The sequence below is a fragment of the Candida jiufengensis genome (genome assembly GCF_024610255.1).
Source record: "Candida jiufengensis strain CBS 10846 chromosome Unknown scaffold3, whole genome shotgun sequence".
Taxonomy (NCBI): domain Eukaryota; kingdom Fungi; phylum Ascomycota; class Pichiomycetes; order Serinales; family Debaryomycetaceae; genus Lodderomyces; species Lodderomyces jiufengensis.
This window is the reverse complement of record NW_026261560.1, coordinates 1,253,286-1,281,052: the sequence shown is the minus strand read 5'-3', so window position 1 is coordinate 1,281,052 and position 27,767 is coordinate 1,253,286. Positions and strand designations below refer to the sequence as shown.

General features: G+C 26.7%; 14 protein-coding genes across 14 annotated transcripts; 7 read left to right on the top strand and 7 right to left on the bottom strand. All coding sequences in view use genetic code 12, as the record gives it.

The window, feature by feature from the left end:
* Nucleotides 1–74: 74 nt before the first annotated feature.
* On the top strand, nucleotides 75–1,109 carry KGF54_003031 (uncharacterized protein; the record flags this gene model as incomplete). The annotated part of the gene is made up of 1 exon (XM_051763576.1): nucleotides 75–1,109. The coding sequence occupies one exon, from the start codon at nucleotides 75–77 to the stop codon at nucleotides 1,107–1,109; it is 1,035 nt and encodes a 344-aa protein (XP_051620401.1).
* A 324-nt stretch (nucleotides 1,110–1,433) lies between these two features.
* SSC1 (Hsp70 family ATPase) lies at nucleotides 1,434–3,386 on the bottom strand (the record flags this gene model as incomplete). The annotated part of the gene is made up of 1 exon (XM_051763575.1): nucleotides 1,434–3,386. The coding sequence occupies one exon, from the start codon at nucleotides 3,384–3,386 to the stop codon at nucleotides 1,434–1,436; it is 1,953 nt and encodes a 650-aa protein (XP_051620400.1).
* Nucleotides 3,387–4,952: 1,566 nt separating this feature from the next.
* On the bottom strand, nucleotides 4,953–5,468 carry SEN15 (Sen15p; the record flags this gene model as incomplete). The annotated part of the gene is made up of 1 exon (XM_051763573.1): nucleotides 4,953–5,468. The coding sequence occupies one exon, from the start codon at nucleotides 5,466–5,468 to the stop codon at nucleotides 4,953–4,955; it is 516 nt and encodes a 171-aa protein (XP_051620399.1).
* A 2,264-nt stretch (nucleotides 5,469–7,732) lies between these two features.
* On the top strand, nucleotides 7,733–8,893 carry KGF54_003028 (uncharacterized protein; the record flags this gene model as incomplete). Its single annotated transcript, XM_051763572.1, has 1 exon — nucleotides 7,733–8,893. The coding sequence occupies one exon, from the start codon at nucleotides 7,733–7,735 to the stop codon at nucleotides 8,891–8,893; it is 1,161 nt and encodes a 386-aa protein (XP_051620398.1).
* A 967-nt stretch (nucleotides 8,894–9,860) lies between these two features.
* Nucleotides 9,861–13,694, top strand: BNI4 (Bni4p; the record flags this gene model as incomplete). The annotated part of the gene is made up of 1 exon (XM_051763571.1): nucleotides 9,861–13,694. One exon carries the CDS (start codon nucleotides 9,861–9,863, stop codon nucleotides 13,692–13,694), a length of 3,834 nt encoding a protein of 1,277 aa, XP_051620397.1.
* A 152-nt stretch (nucleotides 13,695–13,846) lies between these two features.
* KGF54_003026 (uncharacterized protein) lies at nucleotides 13,847–14,086 on the bottom strand (the record flags this gene model as incomplete). The annotated part of the gene is made up of 1 exon (XM_051763570.1): nucleotides 13,847–14,086. One exon carries the CDS (start codon nucleotides 14,084–14,086, stop codon nucleotides 13,847–13,849), a length of 240 nt encoding a protein of 79 aa, XP_051620396.1.
* A 100-nt stretch (nucleotides 14,087–14,186) lies between these two features.
* KGF54_003025 (exosome non-catalytic core subunit) lies at nucleotides 14,187–15,050 on the top strand (the record flags this gene model as incomplete). The annotated part of the gene is made up of 1 exon (XM_051763569.1): nucleotides 14,187–15,050. One exon carries the CDS (start codon nucleotides 14,187–14,189, stop codon nucleotides 15,048–15,050), a length of 864 nt encoding a protein of 287 aa, XP_051620395.1.
* Nucleotides 15,051–15,138: 88 nt separating this feature from the next.
* On the bottom strand, nucleotides 15,139–16,299 carry PDR16 (phosphatidylinositol transporter; the record flags this gene model as incomplete). The annotated part of the gene is made up of 1 exon (XM_051763568.1): nucleotides 15,139–16,299. One exon carries the CDS (start codon nucleotides 16,297–16,299, stop codon nucleotides 15,139–15,141), a length of 1,161 nt encoding a protein of 386 aa, XP_051620394.1.
* Nucleotides 16,300–17,460: 1,161 nt separating this feature from the next.
* KGF54_003023 (uncharacterized protein) lies at nucleotides 17,461–18,504 on the bottom strand (the record flags this gene model as incomplete). The annotated part of the gene is made up of 1 exon (XM_051763567.1): nucleotides 17,461–18,504. The coding sequence occupies one exon, from the start codon at nucleotides 18,502–18,504 to the stop codon at nucleotides 17,461–17,463; it is 1,044 nt and encodes a 347-aa protein (XP_051620393.1).
* A 350-nt stretch (nucleotides 18,505–18,854) lies between these two features.
* Nucleotides 18,855–19,889, bottom strand: KGF54_003022 (uncharacterized protein; the record flags this gene model as incomplete). The annotated part of the gene is made up of 1 exon (XM_051763566.1): nucleotides 18,855–19,889. One exon carries the CDS (start codon nucleotides 19,887–19,889, stop codon nucleotides 18,855–18,857), a length of 1,035 nt encoding a protein of 344 aa, XP_051620392.1.
* Nucleotides 19,890–20,332: 443 nt separating this feature from the next.
* Nucleotides 20,333–21,361, bottom strand: KGF54_003021 (SDR family oxidoreductase; the record flags this gene model as incomplete). The annotated part of the gene is made up of 1 exon (XM_051763565.1): nucleotides 20,333–21,361. The coding sequence occupies one exon, from the start codon at nucleotides 21,359–21,361 to the stop codon at nucleotides 20,333–20,335; it is 1,029 nt and encodes a 342-aa protein (XP_051620391.1).
* A 1,249-nt stretch (nucleotides 21,362–22,610) lies between these two features.
* KGF54_003020 (uncharacterized protein) lies at nucleotides 22,611–23,348 on the top strand (the record flags this gene model as incomplete). Its single annotated transcript, XM_051763564.1, has 1 exon — nucleotides 22,611–23,348. One exon carries the CDS (start codon nucleotides 22,611–22,613, stop codon nucleotides 23,346–23,348), a length of 738 nt encoding a protein of 245 aa, XP_051620390.1.
* A 501-nt stretch (nucleotides 23,349–23,849) lies between these two features.
* KGF54_003019 (ethanol metabolism protein) lies at nucleotides 23,850–24,452 on the top strand (the record flags this gene model as incomplete). The annotated part of the gene is made up of 1 exon (XM_051763562.1): nucleotides 23,850–24,452. The coding sequence occupies one exon, from the start codon at nucleotides 23,850–23,852 to the stop codon at nucleotides 24,450–24,452; it is 603 nt and encodes a 200-aa protein (XP_051620389.1).
* A 502-nt stretch (nucleotides 24,453–24,954) lies between these two features.
* On the top strand, nucleotides 24,955–27,561 carry RTS1 (protein phosphatase 2A regulatory subunit; the record flags this gene model as incomplete). Its single annotated transcript, XM_051763561.1, has 1 exon — nucleotides 24,955–27,561. The coding sequence occupies one exon, from the start codon at nucleotides 24,955–24,957 to the stop codon at nucleotides 27,559–27,561; it is 2,607 nt and encodes an 868-aa protein (XP_051620388.1).
* Between the last annotated feature and the right edge of the window lie 206 nt (nucleotides 27,562–27,767).

Sequence of the window (27,767 nt, the reverse complement as noted above, 5' to 3'; positions counted from 1 at the left end):
AATTACTTTGTATAATAGATAAGATAAAACCATAATAAACGACACTAGACATAGTATTTATCCGATTTTTCAAAATGAATATTAGAAATGATATAAATTCACCATCAAGATCTTTATTAGAATCAAAAGTTGATAGATTGATTGTTCAATTAAATGCTATTGAAAATACATTTCATGAAGAAAATAGAATTTTACAAACTTTAATTCGTAATCAAAATGATAAAATTGATACTTTATCTAATATAATACATAACTTGGTAAATAATAGTAATAATAATAATCCCAATGGTTCAAGTCATAAAAAGAGAAAAACAAACAACAACAATAATAATGAAGTAAATGATCAATTGATTGTACAACATGATGATATACAAAATTCCCCACCTGAAATAAATCAACAAGATGATGATGAAGAAGTTCAAGAAGTTGTTGAAGATGATGAAGTTTTAAATTCAATTCATGCTTTACAAGGTGGCGTTAATGTTAGTGATTTACAAAGATCAAATTTACAACAATTGAATCATTTACAACATCAACATCAACATCAACAATCAATGTTGGATCAAAGAAGAGCTCAATTGCATCATCAAATTCAATCTCAAGGTTCTAATCTTTCAATTGATAATAATATGGATCCTGCATTACATCAAGTTGCCACTGCTGCAGTCCAACAACAACAACAACAACTTCAACAACCGCAACAACCACAAGAGGGTCAATCACAAACCGGACCTAAAAAGCGTAAAAAATTAGGTATATATACAAGAGAAAAAGTTGGAATAACAGCTAGAAAAATCAAAATCGAATTTTTACAAAATCCAAACACTGTACGAGATATATATCAAGAATTTTATCACGGTTATAAGAATCAAGAACCACTTTGTGAATTAGATGCAAAATACGGTAAACATGAATGGAGAGGTGATTCAAGATCAAAAGAAAGTAAAAGATATCAAAGAAGAAAAAGATTATGTGATGCTATAAAAAGGGGTGCATATAAGTATAATAAAACTGATGATGAAATGATTGAATATTTGGAAGCTTATAGAAAAGAAAAATCTTTAACTTGGATTATGAATGGTCATTTACCTCCAGACCTTGAAGATTGAGGTAAGTAATCAAACATTGATAACTAGATTTGTACCTAAATAAATGTCTTAAAATCTACAATATCCGAAATTTTTAAAATAAAACTCTACGTAATTTAAATACATTTAATATATACTACTAATAAACTTTATACTATTTACAAATAATTGACCTTTTAAGTCAATTGAACTAAAGTTATTTGAAATCGAACAAAATGCTGAAAATTATATTGCAAACGTTGATCATCGTAATATTAAAAAACTAAAAAAAAAAGTATAAATAAATAATTTCAATTTCATTTATCTAATTTTTCTTCAGTTTTAATTTTGACATTCAAAATTTATCTAATTTTTTGGTGGTTCTTCTGATGATGATCCTGATTCACCTTCATTTTTATATAAATCCTTAAATAAATTAATAGCTTCATTTTGTAATTCTTCAGTCTTTGTTTTTAATTCTTCTGGAGCTACTTCTTCACCAGCTTGAGCTTTCAATACAATTTCTCTTAAGTTGGTGATTAATTCTTTAACTTTATCAACAGCTTCAGTTGATAATTTTTCTTTATGTTCATTTAATGAATTTTCAGTATCATTACATAATTGATCAGCTCTGTTTGCATTTTCAATAGCTTCTCTTCTTGCTTTATCTGATTCAGCATATTTTTCAGCATCATTGACCATTTTTTCAATTTCAGCATCTGATAAACCTGATGAGCCAGCAACAGTAATAGAGGCATCTTTATTTGAAGCTTTATCTCTAGCAGAAACTTTAATAATACCATCGGTATCAATATCAAAAGTAACTTCAATTTGTGGAACACCTTTTGGTGCTGGTGGAATACCACTTAATGTGAAATTACCAATTAATTTGTTATCTCTTGTTAATTCTCTTTCACCTTGGAATACTCTAATTTCAACAGATGTTTGACCAGCAGAAGCAGTTGAGAAAATTTGTGATTTTTTGGCTGGGATGGTAGTATTTCTTGCAATTAATCTTGCAAAGACACCACCCATAGTTTCAATACCTAATGATAATGGAGTAACATCTAATAAAACAACATCTTTAACTTCACCAGCTAAGATACCACCTTGAATGGCAGCACCCATAGCAACAGCTTCATCTGGGTTAACAGCTTTTGATGGTTCTTTACCGAAAATTGATTTAACAGTTTCAATAACTTTTGGCATTCTTGACATACCACCAACTAAAATAACTTCACTAATATCTGATGTTGATAATCCAGCATCTTTTAATGCCTTTTTACATGGTTCAATGGTTTTTTTAATTAATGGTTCAACTAATTGTTCAAATTGTGCTCTTGTGATTTTTTGATTAATATGTTTTGGTCCTGATGCATCAGCAGTAATGAATGGTAAATTGATTTCAGTTGAAACAGTTGATGATAATTCAATTTTAGCTTTTTCAGCAGCTTCTCTAATACGTTGAATAGCCATTCTATCTTTTTCTAAATCAATACCAGTTTCCTTTTTAAAAGTATCAACAATATTTCTAACTAATGCAATATCAAAATCTTCACCACCTAAATGAGTATCACCATTAGTTGATTTAACTTCGAAAACACCTGCACCAATATCTAAGATGGAAATATCAAAAGTACCACCACCTAAATCGAAAACAGCAACAACTTCACCATCTTTCTTTTCTAAACCATAAGCTAAAGCAGCAGCAGTTGGTTCATTAACAACTCTTAAAACATTTAAACCAACAATTTTACCTGCATCTTTAGTAGCTTGTCTTTGAGCATCATTGAAATAAGCTGGACAAGTAACAACAGCACTAGTAATTTTTTTGCCTAAAGCAGCTTCAGCAGTTTCTTTCATTTTATTTAAAATAAAACCACCAATTTGTTGTGGAGAATATTGTTCACCTCTTGCTTCTAACCAAGCATCACCATTACCATGTTTAATAATTTTATATGGAACTTGATTAATATCTCTTTGAACTTCTTTATCTTCATATCTTCTACCAATTAAACGTTTTGTGGCAAATAAAGTATTTTCAGGATTAACAACTGCTTGTCTTTTAGCTGGAATACCAACTAATCTTTCATTATCTTTTGAAAATGCAACAATTGATGGAGTAGTTCTACCACCTTCTGAATTTTCCAAGATTTTTGGAGTTTTACCTTCCATAACAGCAACAGCTGAATTGGTTGTACCTAAATCAATTCCAATAACTGGTCCAGTTGGAGCAGCAGTAGTTGATTGTAAACGAATTGAATTAAATCTACTTATTTGACATTTTAAAGTTTTGATTGAATTTCTTGCAGACAACATCTTGATCTGTTTTAATAAATTGAATTATATACAAATGATTGTTGTTTTTGATGAGTATCTAAACCTATATATATTATATAAAAATATATGAGATTTTAAATTGAAAAATTTTATAAAAAATTCAAAAGGTCGTTTTTAAATTAAATTTTCTATCACACACTAAAGAAAAAAAGTACATGATGCAATAGAATATTATAGAATTTTATTAAGACTAACAGAAGAAAAGAGAATATTAAAAAAGAATCAACATTAAATCGATATTGTCTCAAATTATAACTATACCTCTCTACATAAATTATTATAGTACCAGCTTTCCTTATAAGATTATTTATCTAACCTATACATCGGTTATTACTTACATTTAAGTCTTCTTCTCAGACAAAATATCTCTTCTCTGTTGCCACCGGGTACAAGATCGGAATTGATCGTAATACTTTCTTCTTATACATTTCTTTAATTTATCCACTTATTTGCCCTCGAATGTAAAACAATTGTATAAAATTGTTCTTGTGCTTAAGTATGAAACGTATATTTGGATTGATGGGACTCTAAAACCAACATTTTTACAAGTTTTAGTGTCTCTTTGATACTTCAATCATCATTCATGAGACGAAATTTGCTTGGTAGCAGATTATTTTGCAACCATTAGAATATAATTTGATCAATATAAGAAAAGGCTGCACTGAATTTTAATAAATAAAAGTTCAGCTGAATTATAGGTACAAGATACTACACTTACAACTTTTTTGAAAAAGCTAATAACGCTTGGTAAAAGTTCACACTAAATTTAAGAAAATTCAGTTTATTTTGCAACAAATTGAGAAAACTATTGTATAGCAATATAATTTATTTAGCCAAATTTTTGTGCAGTTGATTTTCAGCTACTATTGATTTCTTGTATAGAGGAAATCTTCTTGGTCTGATAGTCCCATTTTTTATCGTTTGTAATTCAATAACACCAATTACAGCCGTTTATATGAGATCCCAGATATAACTTCCATTTGTTGCTTTAAATTGTTAAATGAGACCAACCGAGATTGTTTAATAGGGTTCAAAAAGTATTTAACATATTGTATTGATACAAAACTCACAGTCATCACTATTTGTAATTTTACGTAAATCAGGAATACTTCAGCTGATTTTTTCTGTAAATTTAGTACGGTTGCAGCTAATTTATATGGTTCGATGATGAAGGAGATGATATGGATTTGGTCGGAATCGAGGTTAAGTTGTGTTCCACACCTCAATTTTGGTCACTTTTAATTGTTTTAGCGAGGTGAATGATATATACTTTAAAGAAAAGTCGATTTTATGCTTGTCAAAAATAATCGCAATTATTTATTTTCGATTTTGGTTAAGAGGTAATTAGGGGTGAATAAAATGTCAAAATGTTTTTTTTTTCTCTTATTTTTTTCTCCCCCTCTCTATTATCAGATTCTATATAATATTATATATTATACGTACATTTTTACGCAAATAAAATAAACGATTTAGTTACAGAAAAAATCGAAAATTTAAATTAAGTTGAAAGCTCATATCTTTTGGATATTATACTATAAACATTAACTAATTCTGTCTCGGTTTTGTTATACCATCATGAATGAAATAATAAACTATAGTGCCATCATCATTAATCATTGCAATTGTGATTCTATCTACTCTACCTTTACCATTTATATATTTTAGACTCTCCCATTTTGTAGCAACACCTTCATTTTCAACTGTATTTGACACATCATTCGTTATATTATTTGCATTATCTTTAATAGAATTGTTATCAAGTTTTTCATTCCGTATTTTATCCGTTATATTGTTGACATTATTTTGCTCATTATCATTCATATCAAATTTTTTAATCTCTTCAAACCAATTATTAATTTCTTGAACCGTAAGTTTAGTATTCGTTAAATTTTTACAAACTATCCATTCTCTTTTATTTTGTGAATCAGTTGAAGCTAATTTTGAAGCCGGCAAACCACTCACTATATGATCATTATGTATTATTACTTGTGTCCATAAATTATAATGTAGTAGATTTAGTTTTACTTGATCTGTATTTGATGATGTGAATTGATTTGTCATTTAATATTTGTTGATTTATTCTGAAATATTAAGATCAATTTCGTATTCACTTATTTTTAAAGTTCAAGATGGTGTCACGTGCTGCAGAACGTGATTTGCTTTAACTAGACATGGATAACAAAACTAACCATTACAAATCTGAAAGTTTCTTAATGAGTTTAGAGTCCTATTGCTTTTGATCAGTAGTGTTGATCCAAATTAACAAGTGATAGGATCAACTTAAAAGAAGATGACAATACGATGATAATAGATTTAATATTCAAAAAATTTTCGATACATAATAGGAATGCGTTTTGTAAACTTCACATGTCTTAGTAATGACGTTTTTGAGACTTCGATTTATGTAAATGGCTACAAAATATTGCTCAACAATCTCAATAATACTAGCTCACTAGTTTCTACAAAAATCTCAGCATATCATTAAAATGATCAGCCTCAAATTCAGTACGACCAAACGTTTTAGAATTAATTTTGGTGAAAACTTCATCAATATGAAGAAATTTTAAAGAGGTCATTGGTCAATTTCTCCACATCACAGATTACATCAAGGCGTATATATGATTATTAATTTAACTGAGACACAATAAATATATGTAAAAAACTTAAAAGCGTTTATCAATTCATCTCATTGCATATCTTTAAAATAGATAGTAATTAGAAAACAGATCAACATATATTAATGTAAAGAATTGCCAATGTGCCTTATCATTAAAAAAAGAAACTGTAAATCAACTTCAAATTCTGGTATGTATGTAATTAATATAAAATATATTATGTAATTATACTACATTGGGATAAATTAATTACATGAACCAGAAATTAAGCACACAAAGATACAACTATTTTAAAATAAACATCTCGGATTTTATTTTAAACTCAAGAATGCTGATCTTCAAGATCTTTGGTTTTAGTTATTTGAACTAAAGTATGAATTGACGTGACCTGGAGACAACCTCAAAGTCTGAGTGAATCTCAAAAAATTTAATTTAAGCTCGCAATTTGATCTCTTGCTAAGGAAGAATTGAAAGACTTAGTCCAATTATTTAGTAATTAGAGTTTAAAGCATAACTAAAAGGTATTTCACAAAAATAAAATTTTTCAATAAAACATTTGAATAGTTGTTAAAATATTTTAATTTACACTTTTTGTACAATATTGAGAATCATGTTATTGTATACATTACATGATTCATATAAAAATTTTCAATTTAACATATGATACTTACAGATTCAATTTATAAATTACTAGTTGCGCTTATTCTTTTTACAGAATTTGAAAGTAATTAGGTTAAAATTTAGTACCGGTATAATTTGAAAATTTGACCTGCTGATCAAATGACGTATAAAAATTTTAAGCCGTTGGTAGTAATGTGAAGTCGCTCAAATTTATATTTCAATTAACAAAATTTGTGGAAAACTACATTCACAAAAGTCTTAAAAATGTAACATTAAGGAGTGGAGTAAATTTATAAATTCAACAATTTACTTCATTGCATAACTGACGGACTTGACTTTCTTATTGATTGATTTGATGGTTTGTAATTTTTTTTTTCAAATTTATATACAGAACACATCTGACATTCTGATTTGACACAGATCCAAAATTTATTTAGACGAAGATCAAAAAATTTAAAGACTACTATAACCCAAATAGACTAGATCAATTTTAAAAATAGAATTAAATTAAGCTTTGGAGAGTATTGAAACTCTTTTACTATAATTTTTCAATTATAAAATTATATTACAGAAAATTGAGGTTGATGTTTGCATAAAAATTAATTTAAACTCCTTTTAAATTTTGTAATAATTATGATTTAATCTATTCAACATAATATATGTAATAAAATGTTTAATTAAAGATTGTTTTAAATTTGATAAACTATTGATTAATTATTAAATTTAATACTTTATACATAATTACTACTAGTCAATCAATTTGATGCAAAATAAACGATAGTTAAGTAATTTTTTTAATTTCTAGTTCAAAACATTTTTGAAACTCTTAATTGTTTTTCCATCTTTGTTTTAAAATTTTATTATTATTCCACTTAGTGTTTAAGAATATATATGTAATAATAAATTCTTCAACACTTATTAACTTAATAATTATTTCATAAATTGTTTTTTATCATATTTCATTTCATTTATTTGCAACTATTTTCATCTATACTTCAGTTTCCTAGCTTATTAAAAAAAAACATTCTCAACTGAATAATACCTATTCAGAATATATGCAAAATAATATAATTATATACAACATTTACAATGTCTTATCCTTTGAACTCTAGACAACCATCATCATTAGACCAACCAAAATCAAAGTTATCCTCAATGTCATATTTTAGACCAAAAATTAGAAATTCTTCAATACAAAATAATAGTGTTAACAATTATTCAGATTCACATAGTATATCAAGTACAAATTCAAATCAAACAAATGCTTCAACAATTGCAACAACTTTAAATCCAACTATATCGAATATATCGTCAGAGTTTAAAAAGAACAATTCACAGATTGATTTAAGTTTAGGTGGGAATCTTTTAGATAATTTACATACATCTTACAATTTATCTAAAATAGATACAAGAATTTCAATTGATTCATACTACATTGAAAATACAAATCAATTTAAAATAAAATTACAATTAACAAAACATGAAATTGAATTATTAAGATATACATGGAATAAAATGTTATGTGAAGAAAATATTATAAATAAATCAATGCCGGGAAATTATCAAACAACAAGTACATCATCATCATCATCAATTGCAACTTCATTATTTTGTAGACAATTATATGATAATTTACTAAATTTAAAACCAGATTTAGAAAAATTATTTCCATCTATAAAACATCAAGCTATAAGTTTTGCTGGAGTAATGACATTAACTATATCACAGTTAGAAAATTTATCAACTATTGAATCATATTTGGAAAAATTAGGTAAAAAACATACGAGAGTATTAGCTATTGAACCACCTAATTTTGAATTAATGGGTGAAGCTATAATAATGACATTCCATGAAAGATTTGGGTCAAAATTTACTACTGAATTAGAAGTTTTATGGATAAAATTATATTTATTTTTAGCAAATTCAATTTTACAATATGGTATTGATCCAACTTTAAAATTACAAACTAATTCATTGTCAACAAATAAATTCCATTTAGGTAGTGGAATAATATCAGATTCAAATAGTATAATGGAAGAAAATTGTGGCAATAATAGTATAATTGAGTTCGATGAACTGAATAGTTCAATACAAGATGATCTGATTATAAGTAATAATTTTCAAAAATCTTCAACTTTACCAACTGTTCAAAGTTCAATAAATTCTAGTAATATTCCAAAACCAATAAAACAACAAGGTAAAAAGAAATATGGTAGGATTAGAAAGAAAGGTGATTGTATAATTATGTAGAAAGTTTCAGGATTTTAGAATAGTCGTTGAATATATATCATTTTACTATAAAAATAAGAACAATCAGATTGCACTCAATGCCCTGCACAGTCACCGTACTAACAATCTGTAGCATACAATGAAACGTAGATTAGACAGTGCAAACTTTCAAGTACATATTATCAGAATTTACTACTATTTGGTAGCTCTTTTAAGACACGTTAAAATACCCGCTTCAGTTTATATAAATAGACGCGTCTAGATTTATAAGGGGGACAGTCGCAAGCTAATAATTAATTAATTCCTTAATCGATTCATATCGATATTCAATCGAGTGCAAATAAGCTTATTGAAAGAATGATAAATAGGTAATATGATTTAAACAATTCTTTAAAATTGATATATAGAATTTTGATTTATGTATGTACATTATATTAATTTTAATTCTCTAGACTATAGATTTTCCGAATTGAGTTTAATTAAATTTGAATTAAAAAGCTCGAGTCTCAAAATTTTTTTTTTATTGAATTATTTTTAACAAGTAAAAAGATAGAATATTAATGAATTATTATTATAATTATCATCATTAATAAATGAAGTTATATAATCATTGATAATTTTATAATCTATTTATAATATTCATACTTTGATTAAAATCGGATCTTAAAAATTTATTCCTATCAAATAAATTATAAGATTTCATATTTTTACATTTTTTTGATATTTATTTTATTATTATCATATTAATTTTTACAACCAAATATTTTTTGCATTCAATTAATTTTAATTTACAACCACTCATTTATTATAAACAATTCATAAACATTAAATATAAATCATTAAAATTTTCATTTTTCAACTAATTAGAAATAATTAAATACAATTAGTTTCAAATAATTCTTATATCACCTCCAATTTCCTAAAATATATTTACTCATTTAGATTATTCAACACAGAATATTACATTTAATCAACTTTGTATCTACAAATGTCATCTAATACTACTGAATTTAATGATTTCTTTGCAGAAAATAATTTTTATTCAGCACCCAATACTCAACATAGTTCAAATCATATTAATACCTTGAAGAATGCTATTCCTAATTCAATTAGTCTGAAAAGTATCAAAGATGGATTGAATGATAATGAGAACAATGGAAAATCAAAAAGCAATAGTACTAGTCGAACATCAATTATTAAATCATCACCTAGTTTGAAAGCGTTGGAGTCTATTTTAAATGAGAAAAATAAAAAATGGGCACCAAACTCAATAAAGGAAGAAGATGAAGAAGAAGAAACAGATGATTTTGATACAGAGTTACATAAGAAATATGATTATACAAACCCATCACCTGTCAAATATAAACAATCAAATAATACTACTGATACTTTAACAACATTTCAGTCATTTGAAACTGCAAATGAATCAATTGATCAATCAAAATCACAAAATCAATGGAGTTCTCAAAAACAATTCAGAACTAACAGTAATTCTCATAAACACAATAAATCATTAACTTCATCAATAAGTATAAGTGGTAGTGGATATAGTACTGATGATACTCCAATTTTGGAACAACCACCAACTTTTCAAAATTACACTCCCCATAATAATGAATCCCCACAATTAAAAGTCATTGAAACTGGTAAAGTTTCTTCTAAAGACAATACATTAATAAATGATAGCACATCAACAGAATCAAAAGACAATAATATTGATGATAGTGAAGAAACTATACAATTAGTTGATGATTTGAAAGCTAAAAATAGTATAACTAATCTTAGTAATAATTTTGTATCGGAATTAAAATTCAAAAATGAGAAAAATAATAAAATTAATATTTACGAATCAAGTACTAAAAATAATAAATTAATTACAACAAATAATAAAATTAATAATAATAATAAAAATTTTAAGGAAAGGGATAATTTCAAATTTAGTTCAGATACTCCAAGACCGTTTTCACAGAACGTATCTGCTCCTCTCGATAAAAATTTACCAAGTTTACCAAATAAATCAAATACAATTGGTATGAATAAACTAAAAGAGAATGGATTCAAATCAAAAAGTATGCTTTCAACACTACCAATAACAAAAGATGATTTGATACCACAACAACAAGTTGAACAACAAAAATCACCTCATACTAGATCAAATTCAAGTTTTTCACTAAATATGATGAAACAAGAAAAACCTAAATTACAACGTAAAAGATCTTCAACTATGGATGATTTAAAGAAAGTAGGTCAAAGGGATGAAAATATACAGCCTGAGAAAAAGAAATTTAGTTTTAGGTCATTATTCAAATCAAAATCTAAAAATCATTCTTTAAATAAATCATCCGATGAATTGTCGTCAACAAAACCACCTGTTCAAGTTACCTCCAAATCATATTCTACTACTACTATACCAACATATCAAGAAACACTCCCGCCTTTAACTAAAACTAAATCAAATACCTCGATAATTAATGTTTTCAAGAGAAATAAATCCGTGGAACAACTAAAAAGTGAAGAACTAAAATCGGAATTACCCAAAAAATCAACACAGCAATCATCATCACCAGTAAATCAACAAATTAAAAAAGTTGAACCGGATTTGCAAACTATACCAGATACTGATTCACCAATTTTATTAGATGCTAATAACTCCAAGGCTAAACCAGGATCAGTAAATTTTATTCGTGAAGTAAGTGATAATAATATTGGTTTTAAATTCAAAGAACCAAGTAGTACTGAATCTGAACTGGAAAATTTCCAAGACGCAGAAGAAGAAGATGATGATAAATTATCCTTTGTAAAATCAAATGATGAGCATGATTATGATTCTAATAATATTTTGGAAAACCCACCAACAAGAAAAATCAATAATCAATTTGGTGAAGAAATTCTGTTGATGCCATCTTTTTTGGAAAATTCTCAATTTGGTTCACCTTTCAAAGTAAACTATCAAAGTTCACCACATGGATCACCAACTACAAACCACTACAAACCAGTTAAATTTCCATCGCCATCACCATTACCAAATAGAAATCCAAAAGATGATAAAAATCAACAATTACTTGGTGAAGCATTATTTCCAAGATCACTTAATGCTCATGAAGTTGAATCCATTGTTTCATTAGAAAGATCAAGATCATTGAAATCTATCAAATCAAACAAAAGAAATTCATTTGTAAATTATAATGGAAGTGATGATAATATAATACATTATAATGGACCAGCTTTATCACCAAACACTAGTGGTATAACAAGATCAAATTCAATTCTAAAGAACTCAGGTAGTAAGAAAAGTAATTTGAACAAAGAAGCAGTTGATAATACAAATGGTTTACCATCACCAGCTCAACCAAATGAATCAATTGATGGAAACTTATTAGATTCAATCGACTTTATGGAATTTAGTGATTTTATTGATGTTGATAATTTAAATTTTAATTATTCTCCAAATGGTGCACAGTCAGGTACAGCAAGTCCAAAAATTGAACCAAGTAGTAATGGGAAATTGAATGATATTATAGCTACCACTGCTAAAGAAACTCAAGAAGAGGACCTTCAATTTCAGTCACCACCACCTCCACCACAACAACAACAACAACAGCAATTACCGCAATCAAAAGAGAATGAGCTTGTCTCATCACCACCTACTATTGTTGTAAATGAATCATCTTCAGCATCACCTAATGATCTTAAATTGGATACAATTTCATTTCCTAATAGTGCAAATAGTCATACTTCTCCAGTACCGATTATTATTGAATCAAGAACTCCTTCACCATCACCATTATCAATGGAAAGAGAAGAATCACCAAAAACCAGTCTAGAAGTTGATGGATTTGATAAGAATTTTGAACAAAAAGAATCAATACTATCTGATAGAATTGACAACAAAGATTCTGATGAGGAAGACGAGATGAAGGCACTTAAAAATTCACCAATTTTACAAACTGCAATTAAGGGTAATACCAGCATAAAAGACTTGAATGATGATGGTAAATCAAATTTTAATAATAGACCAATTTCAATGTCTTTTAAAGGGTTAGACGCACCATCATTTTCAGGTAAATTTACTCAACATAATCTTAGAAGTAGTGATTCTCATCAATCTTTTACTATATCATTTAATGATTCATCATCATCAGTTGGTGGAGGATTTGGTACAACAGAAGATGAAGATGAAGATGATGAAGAAGAAGAAGAAGAAGAAGCAGACAATGAAGCTGGTGTAAGTTCAGATTATTATGATGATGAAGAAGCTTTACTTAATGAATATGAAAAAGAAAATTTAGTTCCTTATACCAAAAAATCTCCACAATCACTGCATCAACCAAAATTTCAATCATCACAACAAAAATGGACTCCACCGCAAAGATCAACTTCAACATTTGGTAAAGAGAATAATAATTCAAATAATTTTGATTTTTCACCAATTCAACCACCACCTCCTTTCAACACTAAATTCAGTCATAATAAAATTCCATCAATTTCAGATCAATCATCAACAAATTCATCACCAAGATCTTTTACATCAATGTTGGGTAAATGGAAAAAAGGATATACCACAACAAACAATAATATAATAAGACCAGCTCCACCACCACCATCATCATTTTCACCATTAAAACAATCAGGTGTTCGATTCAGTTCAAGAATTATTTTGTACGATACATATAATGGAGATGAATATGATAGACATCCAGATACTGCAACATGTAATCAATTAACTCCTTCATTAGCTCAACAAATTAAAGAAGAGATGAATTTAATTAAAAGTGAAATGGAAGTTCATGTTGAAAGTAGATGTTATACTCAATTTTTTTGAGGACTTAAAATAAAATACAATAATGCATAATAAGGACAATTTTTTACAAATAGTATTTGTCAAATTTTCAATTTCTTAATAATACCATTTTTAATATACACAATTCTTTTAGTTATACAAACAGTTTAGTTGCTCTATATTTGTAATCATCTCTAACTTTGTTGTTGTTGTTTTGCATGAGTTTCTTTAGCACTTTTAAAAATTCTATCCAATACATCATTATCTTTTGAATCAATTTTGACTATAATTTTGTTAGGATTTTCCATTTCAACAACAACGTACCCATCGTTTCTATTATCTAAGCAAGTAGTACTAGTCCATTCTGCATCATCATAATCTCTTAATGAAATTGTTTGTGGTTCATTATTTATATATTCTGGATATTTACTCATTTTCTGATTGTAGATTAAATAATTGAAAAGAGAAAAATAAATTCTAAAATAAAAATCTAGAAGTTCATCTTATATTATATTATTTGCAACCAATAATAAAATGGATTCAACGACATCCACACTTTCGAATAAAGTAGTTGTTCCAGGCCAATATATAATCCCGACTTATAAAATAGATACTACTACAAAAAAACCAGTCAATTTCATATGTGGGAAAGGAACTGTTATTAATCATATAGAAATTAAAGATTCTAAAACATTACCAATTATATGTTCAACAATTGTTGGAAAAACTTACGTTACTAAATTAGATCAACAAGAAGATTCAAAAGAAGTACCGACATACATAGTCAGTGTTTACCCAAAAAATCATCAACCATTACAATCTCAACAAGAATCACAATTAACAACAATTAATTCAAACATAAATTTACCAAAAGAAAATGATATAGTATTAGTCAAAATTACAAAAATATCTCAAAAACAAATATGGTGTGAAATAATAAGTCTAGATAAATCAACAATTTTAAAAGATTCAGGTGTGGGATCAAATGGATCTATTGCACATTCATCAATACCACCAGGTGGTGGATCACAACATTTACATAATCAACAAACTATAGCATCATCCATAACAACAACACCTCAAGCACAAATTTATGATTTAGGTGAAAATTTTAAAGGTATCATAAGATCTCAAGATATAAGATCAACTGAAAGAGATCGTATAGTTGTAGGTGAATGTTATAAACCTGGAGATATAGTAAGAGCAATGATTTTATCTTTAGGAGATGGAAATAATTATTATTTAACTACTGCAAGAAATGATTTAGGTTGTATATTTGCTAAATCTGAAGGTGGAGCTGGATCATTAATGTTTCCTATTGATTGGCAAAATTTGATTGATTTAGATTCTGGTATAATTGAAAAACGTAAAAATGCTAATCCATTTGTAATAAGTTAAAATATACTAAGTATGTGATTTAAAAATTAATTATTATTATTTATTCTCTATTAATATATACTCTATCTGTAATTATGTTATTGGGAAGTTATACAATTGGTTCAACTGGATGTATTAATTCTTCATTATCACCTCTTAAATCAACTTCACTTAATCCAACAATAGATCCAAATTTTTCAAACCTATCATAATATTTCTTTTGTTTTAGCTCACTCATTTCTAACATAGCAGGCCAATATTTTTCATGATCATATATAAAATTAACATCACCATTAAATTCTTTATCTAATTGAATTTTTGGTACATAATTTGGAAATGGTTGATCAAATACTAATTTTTCTCTTGTTAATGGATCAATGAAAGGATAAATTATTTTTAAAAAAGTATGACCTAACCATGGAATATTTATTAATAAAGCTTTCCCCAATCTTTCAGGATAATGAGTTTGTAAAATATTTAAAACTTGTCTACCTACACCAACAGGTGGAATTTTCCCACCTTGTGTACCAATTGGATGTGATTTAAAATCTATAAGTAATGCTAAAGAATCTTGACCAGATGGCATAAAATTAATAACTTTTTCTAACATTAATACAAGATGTTGTACTTGTAATTGAGAAGTCTTGGTATTTTGTCTACCTGGTTTTAAATAAAGACAAGGTCTTGAATCATTATCAAATCCTAATATAACCTCTTTACCAGTCTCATTTTCAACTGAAGTTAACTGTCCATTAACTTTATTTTGAGAATCAAATGGCATATTTATTCCAAATTCTCTTCTCCATGCTAATGTTAATTCTATTCTATCTATTGTTTCATGTACATTCCATTTTGTTGCTCTTAAATATCTCAAGAAACATTCTCTTGTTAACCATGATTTTTCTTGTATTAATAAAGGTGATTTATTGATTCTATGTTTATGATCTTCTTCAGTTGATGATATTTGAAGTTCAGGATTTTGAAAATGTTTTAATACTTCGGAATATTTTGTACTTTGTTCTGGAGTTAATTCTTTTTCTTTTGGTATATGAGATTCTGAGGAGGGAAATTCAAATGGAATATATCTTGGTTCTTCATTTTGTGACTTTGTTGTAGTATGACCATTCGAAATTCCATTACTTATATTTCCATTACTATTACTAGTTCCGTTTAAGGTTGTATTACCATTTGATAATTCTTTTTCATTTATAGATGAAGATTCTGAATTTGAATTTGAATTAACTACTTTATTTTTTAATTTATTAAACATTAGGAAATTATCAAATTTGAAAAATTTTGTGGAATTGAATATATATGTTTAAACTTGAATGATCTATTGCCCTGTGTATAATGGTTACTTAATTCAACCCCAATATTTTAATTATTTAATTGATATATATAATTTTGCAATCAATTAAATATATAATATATAATTATAATAAATAAATTACTAATTAAATATTAAAAAATGTAAAAAAATGTAAGATTTAAATAAATATTAATTGAATATACGAATGATATTATTTATAATATAATAATAATAAAAATCAATAATTTTAAAGTAGAATCAAAAGTAATTCGTGCTTTATAAAGATGTTTGATAAAAATAATTTTCAATAATGAATGATAATGTTTTAGAAAATTTCAATTTGTTATTAATAAAAAAGTGATTAAATTAAAAAGAAGAATACGGGAATATAAATAAATAATAGAAGAAGAAGAAGAAGAAGAATAAATCACTTAGTAATATTAAACATTAAGCGGTTATTAAATTTTATTTAAATTATGTCATAGAACTTATTATTATATGTCAATACAATCTAATAGTATCTTATTAGTTTCATTAAAAAGACAGTTAAACTACAATTGAATTTGAATATTGACAATTATCATAATTGATCAATCAATATTAAAAATAAAGACACGTCTTAAATATCCATTTTCATGTAATGGTTATTATACATTGAATGAAAAATTTTTATTGGTATTTAAATATTCCGTATATTATTAATAATTTTAATCTCCGTAAAATAGTAAATTTTTTTTTTAATCCGATCAATTAAATTTTATTTCTTAAGTACTGTATATAAAAAGCGCAAATTTGAAACTTAATATACAGTAAATAAATTATTGTATAAACGTGAAACAAATAAAATTATAAATATATTCTTTAATTTTGTATGTTTTATAAATCTTATTCTTCATAAAATTTTGGAAGTTGATATTTGAGACCAAAAAAAGCACAATTAAATTTATTAATCTGAAAGGAAAATTACTCCACAACTAATTCTTTATCTTCTTCATATTACTTAAATTAATATTATAAAATTACATTATTATCAATTTTAATCTATAAAAACTATTACAATATTATCAATTTGTGAAATTCTTAGCCGTACAAGATTAGTCAATAGATTTGAACTTTTATTTTTTAATTTTTTAATTTTTCATCTGCTTCTTTTGCATCAATAATTTGTTGAACCATTTCTACAATACTTTGTTCAATTGGTATATAATCAATATTTAACAATTCTCGAGTTTTATGATAATCACCAATTAATGCATCTTCTTTTATTTGTCTTTCATTTTCAACTAAATCACCTTTTGGTATATTTAATTGTGGGAAATTTTTATTTATAATATGACAAAGTAATTCATTTGTGAAAATTGAATCAGTTAAAACCATTCTTTTATTATTTGTTTCCTTGTGATTTTCAAATGCTAAAATATGAGCTTTTGCAACATCTCTAACATCAATATAATCACCATTTATTGGTGGAATTTTATCAATTTGTTTTAAATTTAATAAACTATTAACCATTTCAGCTGATGAATTTAATTGTTTATAATTTTTAATTTTAAAAGCTTGTGGACCAAATACATATGTTGGTTGAATATATGCAACACTATAAGAAGGTTTTTCTTCTTTTATAAATGAATGAATTAATTTTTCACTCAAAGTTTTTGATACACAATATGCCATATAACCATTTTTTAATCCATCATTATATTCAACTTTATTCCAACTATCTTCTGTTAATATTTTACCTATTGAATTTCTACCATTTCCTGTAGTATCTACTATTGTTGCCATTGAGGAAGTATATACTAAATGTTTTACATTATGACCATGTTTTTTTATTGAGTTTAACATATTTGCAGTTCCTTGAATAGCAGGTATAATAATTTCATTTTCTAAATCTTCTGCAAAAAATGTAACTGGTGAAGCAGTATGAATAAATACATCAGTTTCTGGGTGAGCTCTTAATGCATTACTAAATGAATCTTCACATAATAAACTATTTATTATAACATATTCGAAATTTGGATCATTGTTGACTAATTGTTTTAATATTTCACCTTTTTCAATTGTTCTAACCAGTCCAACTGTTTTATAACCTTTTTCAAGTAATTGTTTAATTATATGTTGTGCTATAAATCCATTAGCTCCAGTCACAAATACTTTATCAACCATCTCTTCCTTTATTAGTTAGTTTTTAATCTATTGATTGAACATATCATATTATTTTTATAATTTTTTTGAACATAATTTTATGAAAACTATTAAAATAGGAGTGATGGCGGTTAAGAAAAAAATATTATTTAATTTTTTTGAGTTTATGATTTTTTATTTTAAAGTTTTGGTTACGAATCCTTCGAAATCTTGCATTAGCCTGCATTTACACAAATAGATATATAATACAAGCCCTGTCATATTAAATCAGCTAGAGTTTAATTTATTGAAACTTTTCCTTTCTAGACTATCATTAGAATGATATATTGAGCCTAAATATATTATGGAACCAACTATAAATTCCCTTTTAATTATTTATCATTTTTAACATCTAAAATTTGTTCAACAGAATCTTCAACAGATTTTTCCAAATCAATAAATTTAAAATCTAAAATTTTTCTAGTTTCATCATTATTCCAAACTTTTAAAGTAGGATCTTCTTTATTAGCATTTTCAGGATTACCAACAGGCAACAGTAATCCAGCTTCCATAAAATTATCTCTTATAATATCTAAAATTTTTTGAGTATTATAAGAACCAGAAAATAATAATAATCTTTTATTTGCAGTATTTTCATCTTCAAAACCTTTTAATATGGATTTACAAACATCTCTTACATCAATAAATAATCCTTCACCAGGTGGTAATTTTGAACATGGTTGTAATTTCAAAATTTTATTAATAACTTCAGAAGATGTATTTAATTCCTTTTTATCACCTATTGGAAAAGCTTGTGGTCCAAATATCATTGCTGGTAATACCGTTGTAGCTTGAAAATTTGGTTTTTTTTCCTTAACATATTTCCAAAGTAATCTTTCTGGTTCTAATTTTGAATAATAATAAGCTAATAATGGGTTTTTAACATCTTTATGTTGTAATTCATTCCATGATTTTTCATTAAATTCATGATCTTCTCCTGTTCTTTTATTTGCTACTCCAGCACTTGCAATAGATGAAGTAAGTAAAAATCTTTTAACATTTGATCCGTAATTTTCAATAGCATTTAAAGCGTTATTTAATCCATTTACTGCTGGTTTTATAATATCGTTATCAACATCTTTAGATTTGAAATGAAATGGAGCTGCAGTATGTAAAAATACATTTGTATCTTTATGTTTTTTCAAAATTTCATCAAATGCATTTGGGGCACCAACATCTTCTACTACTTCATATGAAATTCTATCAGTTGGGATTTGAGCATTTTCCAAATTATCAAGTAAATTTGTTCCTTTTGAATCTGATCTGACCGATGTTACTAATTCATAATTTGATGGTGATTTTAATAATGTTTTAACTAAATTTGATCCTAAAAATCCACTACCTCCACTTAAAAATACTTTTGTCATATTTGTATGTAATGTTATTTTTATGGAGTAGTTTAAATTGAATTATTCTATCATTTGAAACTAAATGAGAAAATAACTATTATATATGCAATTTAAAACCTCGATGATGTAATTTGCTACTCATTACGTATACGACAAAGTTTGAGTTCAATTGTTTGTAAATCTTTATGCGTTTATAAAACGTAATTAACGTCCTTTTAATTGAAAGCAATGTTATATTTTTACCTTCTTCTTGCTAATAACCACTTAATAAAATGATTTTGTAACTCATTACCCGGTTTTGTGTTATGTTTTAAAACTATGGAGATTTAATATTGAATAAACGAAACCAAAGTTTTTGGAAGATTCAAAAGATAGAGAAGTACTCATGGTTAGTTCAAAAGCTAGTTGAAATAACTTTAAAGTTCATACATTTTTTGTCTATACATTATTTTGAAATTTACTTATTCAATGATTTGTTCAATAGTATCATCAACTGATTGTTTTAAATCAATAAATTTAAAACCTAATAATTCTCTAGTTTTTTTATTATTAATAATACTCTCAGTTTTATCCCAATTTGGTGCTTTTGATGGATCTAAATGTGGTAATGGAATAGTTGGGAAATCTTTATGAATAATTTCAGCAATTTTAGCAGTTGTTACTGGTCCTTCAGATAAAATTAATCTTTCACCACCCAATTTATTACCTGGTTCAACTGCTTTGACATGAGCATGAGCAACATCACGTACATCAATAAAATAACCAGTAAGTTGTTGTGGTGGATCTGATTTGTCTTTTCCAGCTTTAATTAATCCATTTATAACTTCATTTGAAGTATTTAATTTTGATTTATCTTTTATTTCAAAAGCTTGTGGACCAAAAACATAAACTGGACAAATTGTAGTTAATGACCATTTTGGTTTATGTTCTTCAACAAATTCAACTGCCTTTTTGTTGGCAAATTTTTTACTACCAAGATAACCATTCATTGGATTAGATTTTGATTGTTCATAAGTAATTGGATTCCAATCTTTTTCAGTTAATTCTTTACCAGGAGCAGCTAATTCACCAAATCCAGCAACAGCAGCATAAGAACTTGTTATAACAACTCTTTCAACATTTTTTCCATAAGTTAAAACAGCTTGTAAAGCAGATTCAGTACCATCAATAGCTGGTCTTAATAATTCTTTTTCAATATCTTGAACTTCAAAAGTAAAAGGAGAAGCAGTATGTAAAACATCAGTTATCTCAGGGTGTGATTTTAATGCATCATCAAAAGCTCCCTTTGAACTAATATCTTTAACAATTTCATATTCAAACAATTCATAATTTAAACCAGCTTCTTTCAATAAGTTTTTAAAATTATCTCCTTTTTCTGTTGATCTAACTGATCCAATTGTTTTAAAACCTTTTTCAATTAATTGTTTAACTATATGTTGACCAATGAAACCAGTGGCTCCTGAAATAAATACGACTCTATCTTGTACCATTTTAATGATTAATTTTGTAGTAAGATTAAATGAAGTTTGAATATTGTAATTAAAATTAAATAAAATTGAAGTAATTTATCCCCCTATTTATATTAATTTAAACTTCGTTATTGTTCCATAACTATTGTGGTTTTATTAATTTTATAAGTTTGGCTCTAACAAGTCAATTAATTTAATTATTGCTATAAATTATATACGTACAATTTAAAAAGGTTAAAACTGAAATCTTCTTTATTATACCGAACCCGAATTTATAACATAATTGCTTTGAAACAATCAATAGATGAATGCATTGACACTTAAAATAATCAATCTATTTCATGAAAAGAATATTTTGAAGATCTATGACTCTCAATCAATCACAATAATAAATTTTTATTATGTCAAAGAATTTGACAGAAATTTCAAACTCACAAAAACTACCGATTATTACTTCGGCCGAATTATCAGTTGAAATTTGAAACGTTCAATTTTTTCTCTATTTTTTTATGTATGTTTTTATTCAAAGATAAAATTAACTTATATTGAAATATTCGTCAAAATAAACACCAATATGGAAAGTCAATATGTCATTGGAATAACGGGTAACGGCTAGAATCTCTAAGTAACTTTTGGTTAGTATTAGCTTCCGTTGGATTACATGAGAAAGATACTTCTTAATATAGCTCATAAGTTGTTATTCAAATTATGTGAATGAAAATTGCAAATGCTCAATTTCAATTTATTCTTCAACTAGTATTGGAGAGTGAACTTTTGTATTTATTCAAATCTATTAACTATTAAGTCATATAGGGGTATTTTTACAGTTGGCGTTTGTGAACAGAATCACATTTTTTTTGCAGCATCTGCGCTAAAATGTATGGAAATTACAATAATGTGTAACACTTTTCTTCAACAAAATGATTAAGAGGACAATTGTTAGTGGCATGATAATATACAACTAAAATAACTAGCTTTAGAAAGAAAAGATTCGATCAAATGGTATAGTTTAAAAAGATGAATCTGAATCATTCGGTTCTAGTTTCCGTGATCGGTAATATTTCTCAAGCATATGAAAAAAAAAAAATTTTTAAGAGTTATCAAACCAAAATATAATAACTAAATAACTACTACGTTGAATTAACATCACTTTCGTTAACTTATAGCCATACTGGTCAAGTCATTACTTGAAGCTTGTGAACCCACACCAAAAAGAATTAAAAAAAATTAACTTCAAACTAATTTTAGATTCACAAAGCATCTCAAATAAATGCCAACAATATTTCATAGATACAATGCTCTACTAAAGAAATATCCCTTTCGATCAAATATGATAACGACAAGTATACTATTTGGATTTGGAGATATCACAGCACAGCTGTTATTTAAACACAAAAAGACAGTAATAATAACGGATGAGAAAACAGGAGAAACTCATGAAGAGATAGAAACAAGTGATTATAATTTTGCAAGAACATGCAGAGCAATGATTTATGGAATGATGTTTTTTGCACCAATAAGTGTGCTATGGCATGGTAAAACTTTGCCAAAGTTAAAGAATCCATTTATTAATATACTTCAAAGAAGAAAAATGGAACAAAATGAACATTCATATAAAAAATTACATTTTTATGATTCTGTTTTTAGGATGAGTGTTGATCAATTGATATTTCCTGCATTAGTTTGGATACCACTTTATAATACGGTAATGGTTTTATTAGCACAACATGAAGATCCATTTGGAGTAATATATAATAAACTAGAAAATAATTGGTTTAATGTTTTAAAAGCAAATTGGACAGTTTGGCCAGGGTTTCAATTAGTAAATCTTTATTTTGTACCTGTACATTTGAGGATCGTTACTGCCAATATTTGGGCAACTGGTTGGAATTGCTTTTTAAGATTTGTACATAATACTGCTGGTCATGGGAAAGGTAGTGGTCATAAAATTGAAGAGTTAGTGGATATAGAAGATGATGATCAAGAAATTACTATGATTTATGATTGATCTACTATGTTTGGGGCGATAGAGCTACAAAGATACATTTATAGACTTAATAGACATTACATTAATGAATTTATGAACTAACAGAATGAACTGAACGATTCAAAGTCGTTATTCTGACCTTGAAAGTGAAACAAACTATAATTATGCATATTGTAAGATGAAATCAATGGATTCGGGCTTTTATAAAAAGAGATAGAACAATACATTTTAGCATGGCTTGTAATTTAATGCAATATTTTAATATTTGTTAGTGTTTCAGATATGAATCTTTCGGGTCGTGTTTTTTAAAACAAATCACAAAAGATAAAATAAATCGGACTTATCTAATAAATATTTTATATGTAAATCAAAATGTAGCAAGGTTTATGATTATGAAGTGATACCAAGAATACATTTTGAAGAAATTAAATTCATTATTTTACATATATACAAGATTGCAATTTTGTAGTTTAGTCACTCACTAAAACAACACACCAAGTCTTCACTCATCTTTCCAAATAAATGAGATTTTTATTCCAGAAATATCATCAATTGCTACTTAAAAGACCTTTATTAGTTAATGTTTGTAGTACAGGTATATTATTAGGAAGTGGAGATGTATTAGCACAATGGTTATTTCCAATGCACCCAAATCAACCATTTGATTACTTGAGAACTTTAAGAGCAGTGATATATGGTAGTATAATATTTGCACCTATAGGACATGAATGGTATAAAATATTAAATACTAAAATAAAATGGCATGGTAAAAATGAAAGAACAATATCTACATTATTAAGAGTTGGAGTTGATCAATTATTTTTTTCACCAATTATAGGTATACCATTATATTATACAGCAATGACAATATTAGAGAATAAAAGACCATTTATTGAAAATATTCAAGAAAAATTTCATACAAGTTATTGGGTAACTTTGAAAGGAAATTGGTTAGTGTGGCCATTCTTTCAATTCTTAAACTTTTATTTGTTACCTGTTCATTATAGATTATTAGCTGTAAATGTTGTTAGTATTGCATGGAATACTTATTTATCTTATATTAACAACAATTACTCAATAGAAGTAGAAAATCAAGAATTAAAATTAGATAACCTAAAAATTTGAGCTAGATTTATGACTTATCATTAATATTCAACAAATGCATCCATATTAGATTATGAAACTAGATAATAATAGGTATAATTTATATAGAATATAATTCTATTTAATAAACTTACCATAATAATATTAATTTATAAGGGAGGTCACGAGAATTTTGACAGCCTCGAAATTTACTCTTTTTTATGTGAACAATACGTTTATAGTACCGGAATTATTTAATTGTTTATTGTTTAATAAATTTATATTTTTTTTTTTATTTTTCTCCAACAACAAAATATTCAACATTTAAATTATCAATTTTAGTTAGTTTTCAATCCAATTTCTTCATTCAATACTATACTTTTACTTACTATATAATCAATTTATTCAAACTGAAAGTCATAAACAATATTATCATCGAAATATAAAAGCTAATTAAAATTACAATTGAATTGTTGTTGAATTTTATATATTAGTATTTTTATATACAAATTTCATTTTCTAAAAGAATTCATTTATTCACAATATGATGAAAGGGTTTAAAAATAGATTGACTCGAAATAAGAGTCAATCTTCTACTAAGAAAACTGATAAAAAGGATAAAGATAAAGAAAAAAGATCCAGTTCACCATCTTCATCAGTTTCAACAAATTCAAGTTCTTCAAATAGCAATAATAATAGTAATAATCAAAACAATCAAACAAGTCAAAGTTCAAAGAATTTGCTTTCTTCAGCTAGTTCAACTTCATTAAAATCTAATTCACCAAGTCCATCTAGAAATAATAGTGCAAATAGTGCTATATCAATTAAATCAACAAATAGTAATACAACAATGAATTCTGTAAATTCTCCTCATGGTCTGCCAACTACTGATTCACCAAGAATAGTTATACAGGATGATAATAATTATAATAATTTTAATAATAATAATCATAATGATGTATTTGGATCACCTAGTCAACAATCTTCAAATAGTTCTGGGGTATTACCGGGAGGACCAATTTTAGCTACAGGTCCATCATCAGCAGCAAATTTAAACTCAAACACAGGTATAACACCAACTACAATGCCTTCGATTGTTACACCAAATTCAAGCAGTTCTGCTGCCAATGTATCATTCGGATCATCAACAACTCAACCTGTGACACCGACACCAACATCACCAAATAGTTCATCAACTTCATTTGAAAAAGCTCATCATAGTCAACATGGAGCACAATCACATTATAATCAATTAAATCCAAATATCTCATCACCGGGGAAAGAATCTTTCGATATAGATTTAATAGTAACACCAAAAAGACATTCATCATCAAGATTTGAACCAACTAGTTCAGATAAATATCAAGAGATTAATAAATTACCAAATTTTGATGAAGTATTACCAGAAGAACAAATTAATTTATTTATACAAAAGATTGATCAATGTAATATAATGTTCGATTTCAATGATCCAACTTTTGATATAAGAGGTAAAGAAATAAAAAGAATGACATTACAAGAATTAATTGCATTTATATCGAACAACAGATTCTCATATACTGATGAAATGTATAAACATGTTGTAACAATGTTCAAGAAAAATTTATTTCGTCCAATTCCACCTCCTGTGAATCCGATAGGAGATGTTTATGATCCAGATGAAGATGAACCAGTAAGTGAATTAGCATGGCCTCATATGCAAGCTATTTATGAATTTTTTTTAAGATTTATTGAATCACCAGATTTTCAACACCAAATTGCAAAACAATATATAGATCATGAATTTATTTTGAGAATACTAGAGTTATTTGATAGTGAAGATCCAAGAGAAAGAGATTGTTTGAAAACAACATTACATAGAATTTATGGAAAATTCTTAAGTTTAAGAAGTTTTATTAGAAAATCAATTAATAATGTATTTTTACAATTTGTCTATGAGACTGAGAGATTTAATGGAGTTGGAGAACTATTAGAAATATTAGGGTCTATTATCAATGGGTTTGCATTACCTTTAAAAGAAGAACATAAAATCTTTTTAGTTAGAATTTTAATACCGTTGCACAAGGTTAAATGTTTAAGTTTATATCATCCACAATTAGCTTATTGTATTGTCCAATTTTTGGAGAAAGATCCATCATTAACTGAAGATGTTATAATGGGATTATTGAGATATTGGCCAAAGATCAATAGTCCCAAAGAAGTCATGTTTTTAAATGAAATAGAAGACATATTTGAAGTAATGGAACCAAATGAATTTGTCAAGATTCAAATTCCATTATTTGCTCAATTATCAAAATGTATAAGTTCACCACATTTTCAAGTTAGTGAGAAAGTTATGAGTTATTGGTCAAATGAATATTTTTTAACTTTAATTACTGAAAATGCAGAAGTTGTATTACCAATAATATTTGCATCCTTATATGAATTGACTAATTCTTCACAACCAGGGATTGAAAATGGTATAATGCAACAAAAATTACAACATTTCCCAAATGCTACAGTAGATGCAAATGGAAATTTAATAGATGGTGGTTTAGTCCTACAAGACATACAACAAGGTATAATCCCAAGTGCAAATGATCCAAGTCATCCTCATCATAATATTTTCCAAGTACATGCATCTGTAAATAATAACAACAACAATAATAATGGTAATAATACCAACCACAATGAATACAACGATGGCGAAAATGATATACAAATGACAATGAATGGTGAGCACAATCCTCATCATCACACACATACTGACTTAAATGGTAATGAGTTGTCAGATGAAGAATATTATGATCTGTTTAGTTCAATGCAAGCAGGTAATTTAAATTCTGGAAATACAAATAATTCTTCAACAAATTCAGATTCAACAAATCCATTAGGTGATGAATTTGGTCCAGGTTTCGATGATGATAATAGTATGTTACAGCATAATTCTGCAACTTGTACTTGGAATAGATCATTACATTCATTAGCTTATGGAGCATTAAAAGTTTTCATGGATCATAATCCAATACTTTACGATCATTGTGTCTTGTTATACCATCAATCAGTAACTGAACGTCAAGAAAGAGAAGAGTTAAGAAAAAAGAATTGGGTTAAGTTGGAGTCTTATGTAAAACAAATAAAGCAACAACAACTGCACCAACAAACATACTAATCAATATTTAAGGAGTTTGTTTGATTTTGATATTAATTTATTATATATAATACATAGTGTTTAATAAAATTATCAATATTACATTACATATTTATTTTTTCTAGGAGTAGCATTGTAACTGATTCCAAGTAGAAGTGAGTCTATGCCAGTTTGATTTTGTGACGGGAATTTTTATTATGTAAGAAAATAACAGCCAAAATTTCGCC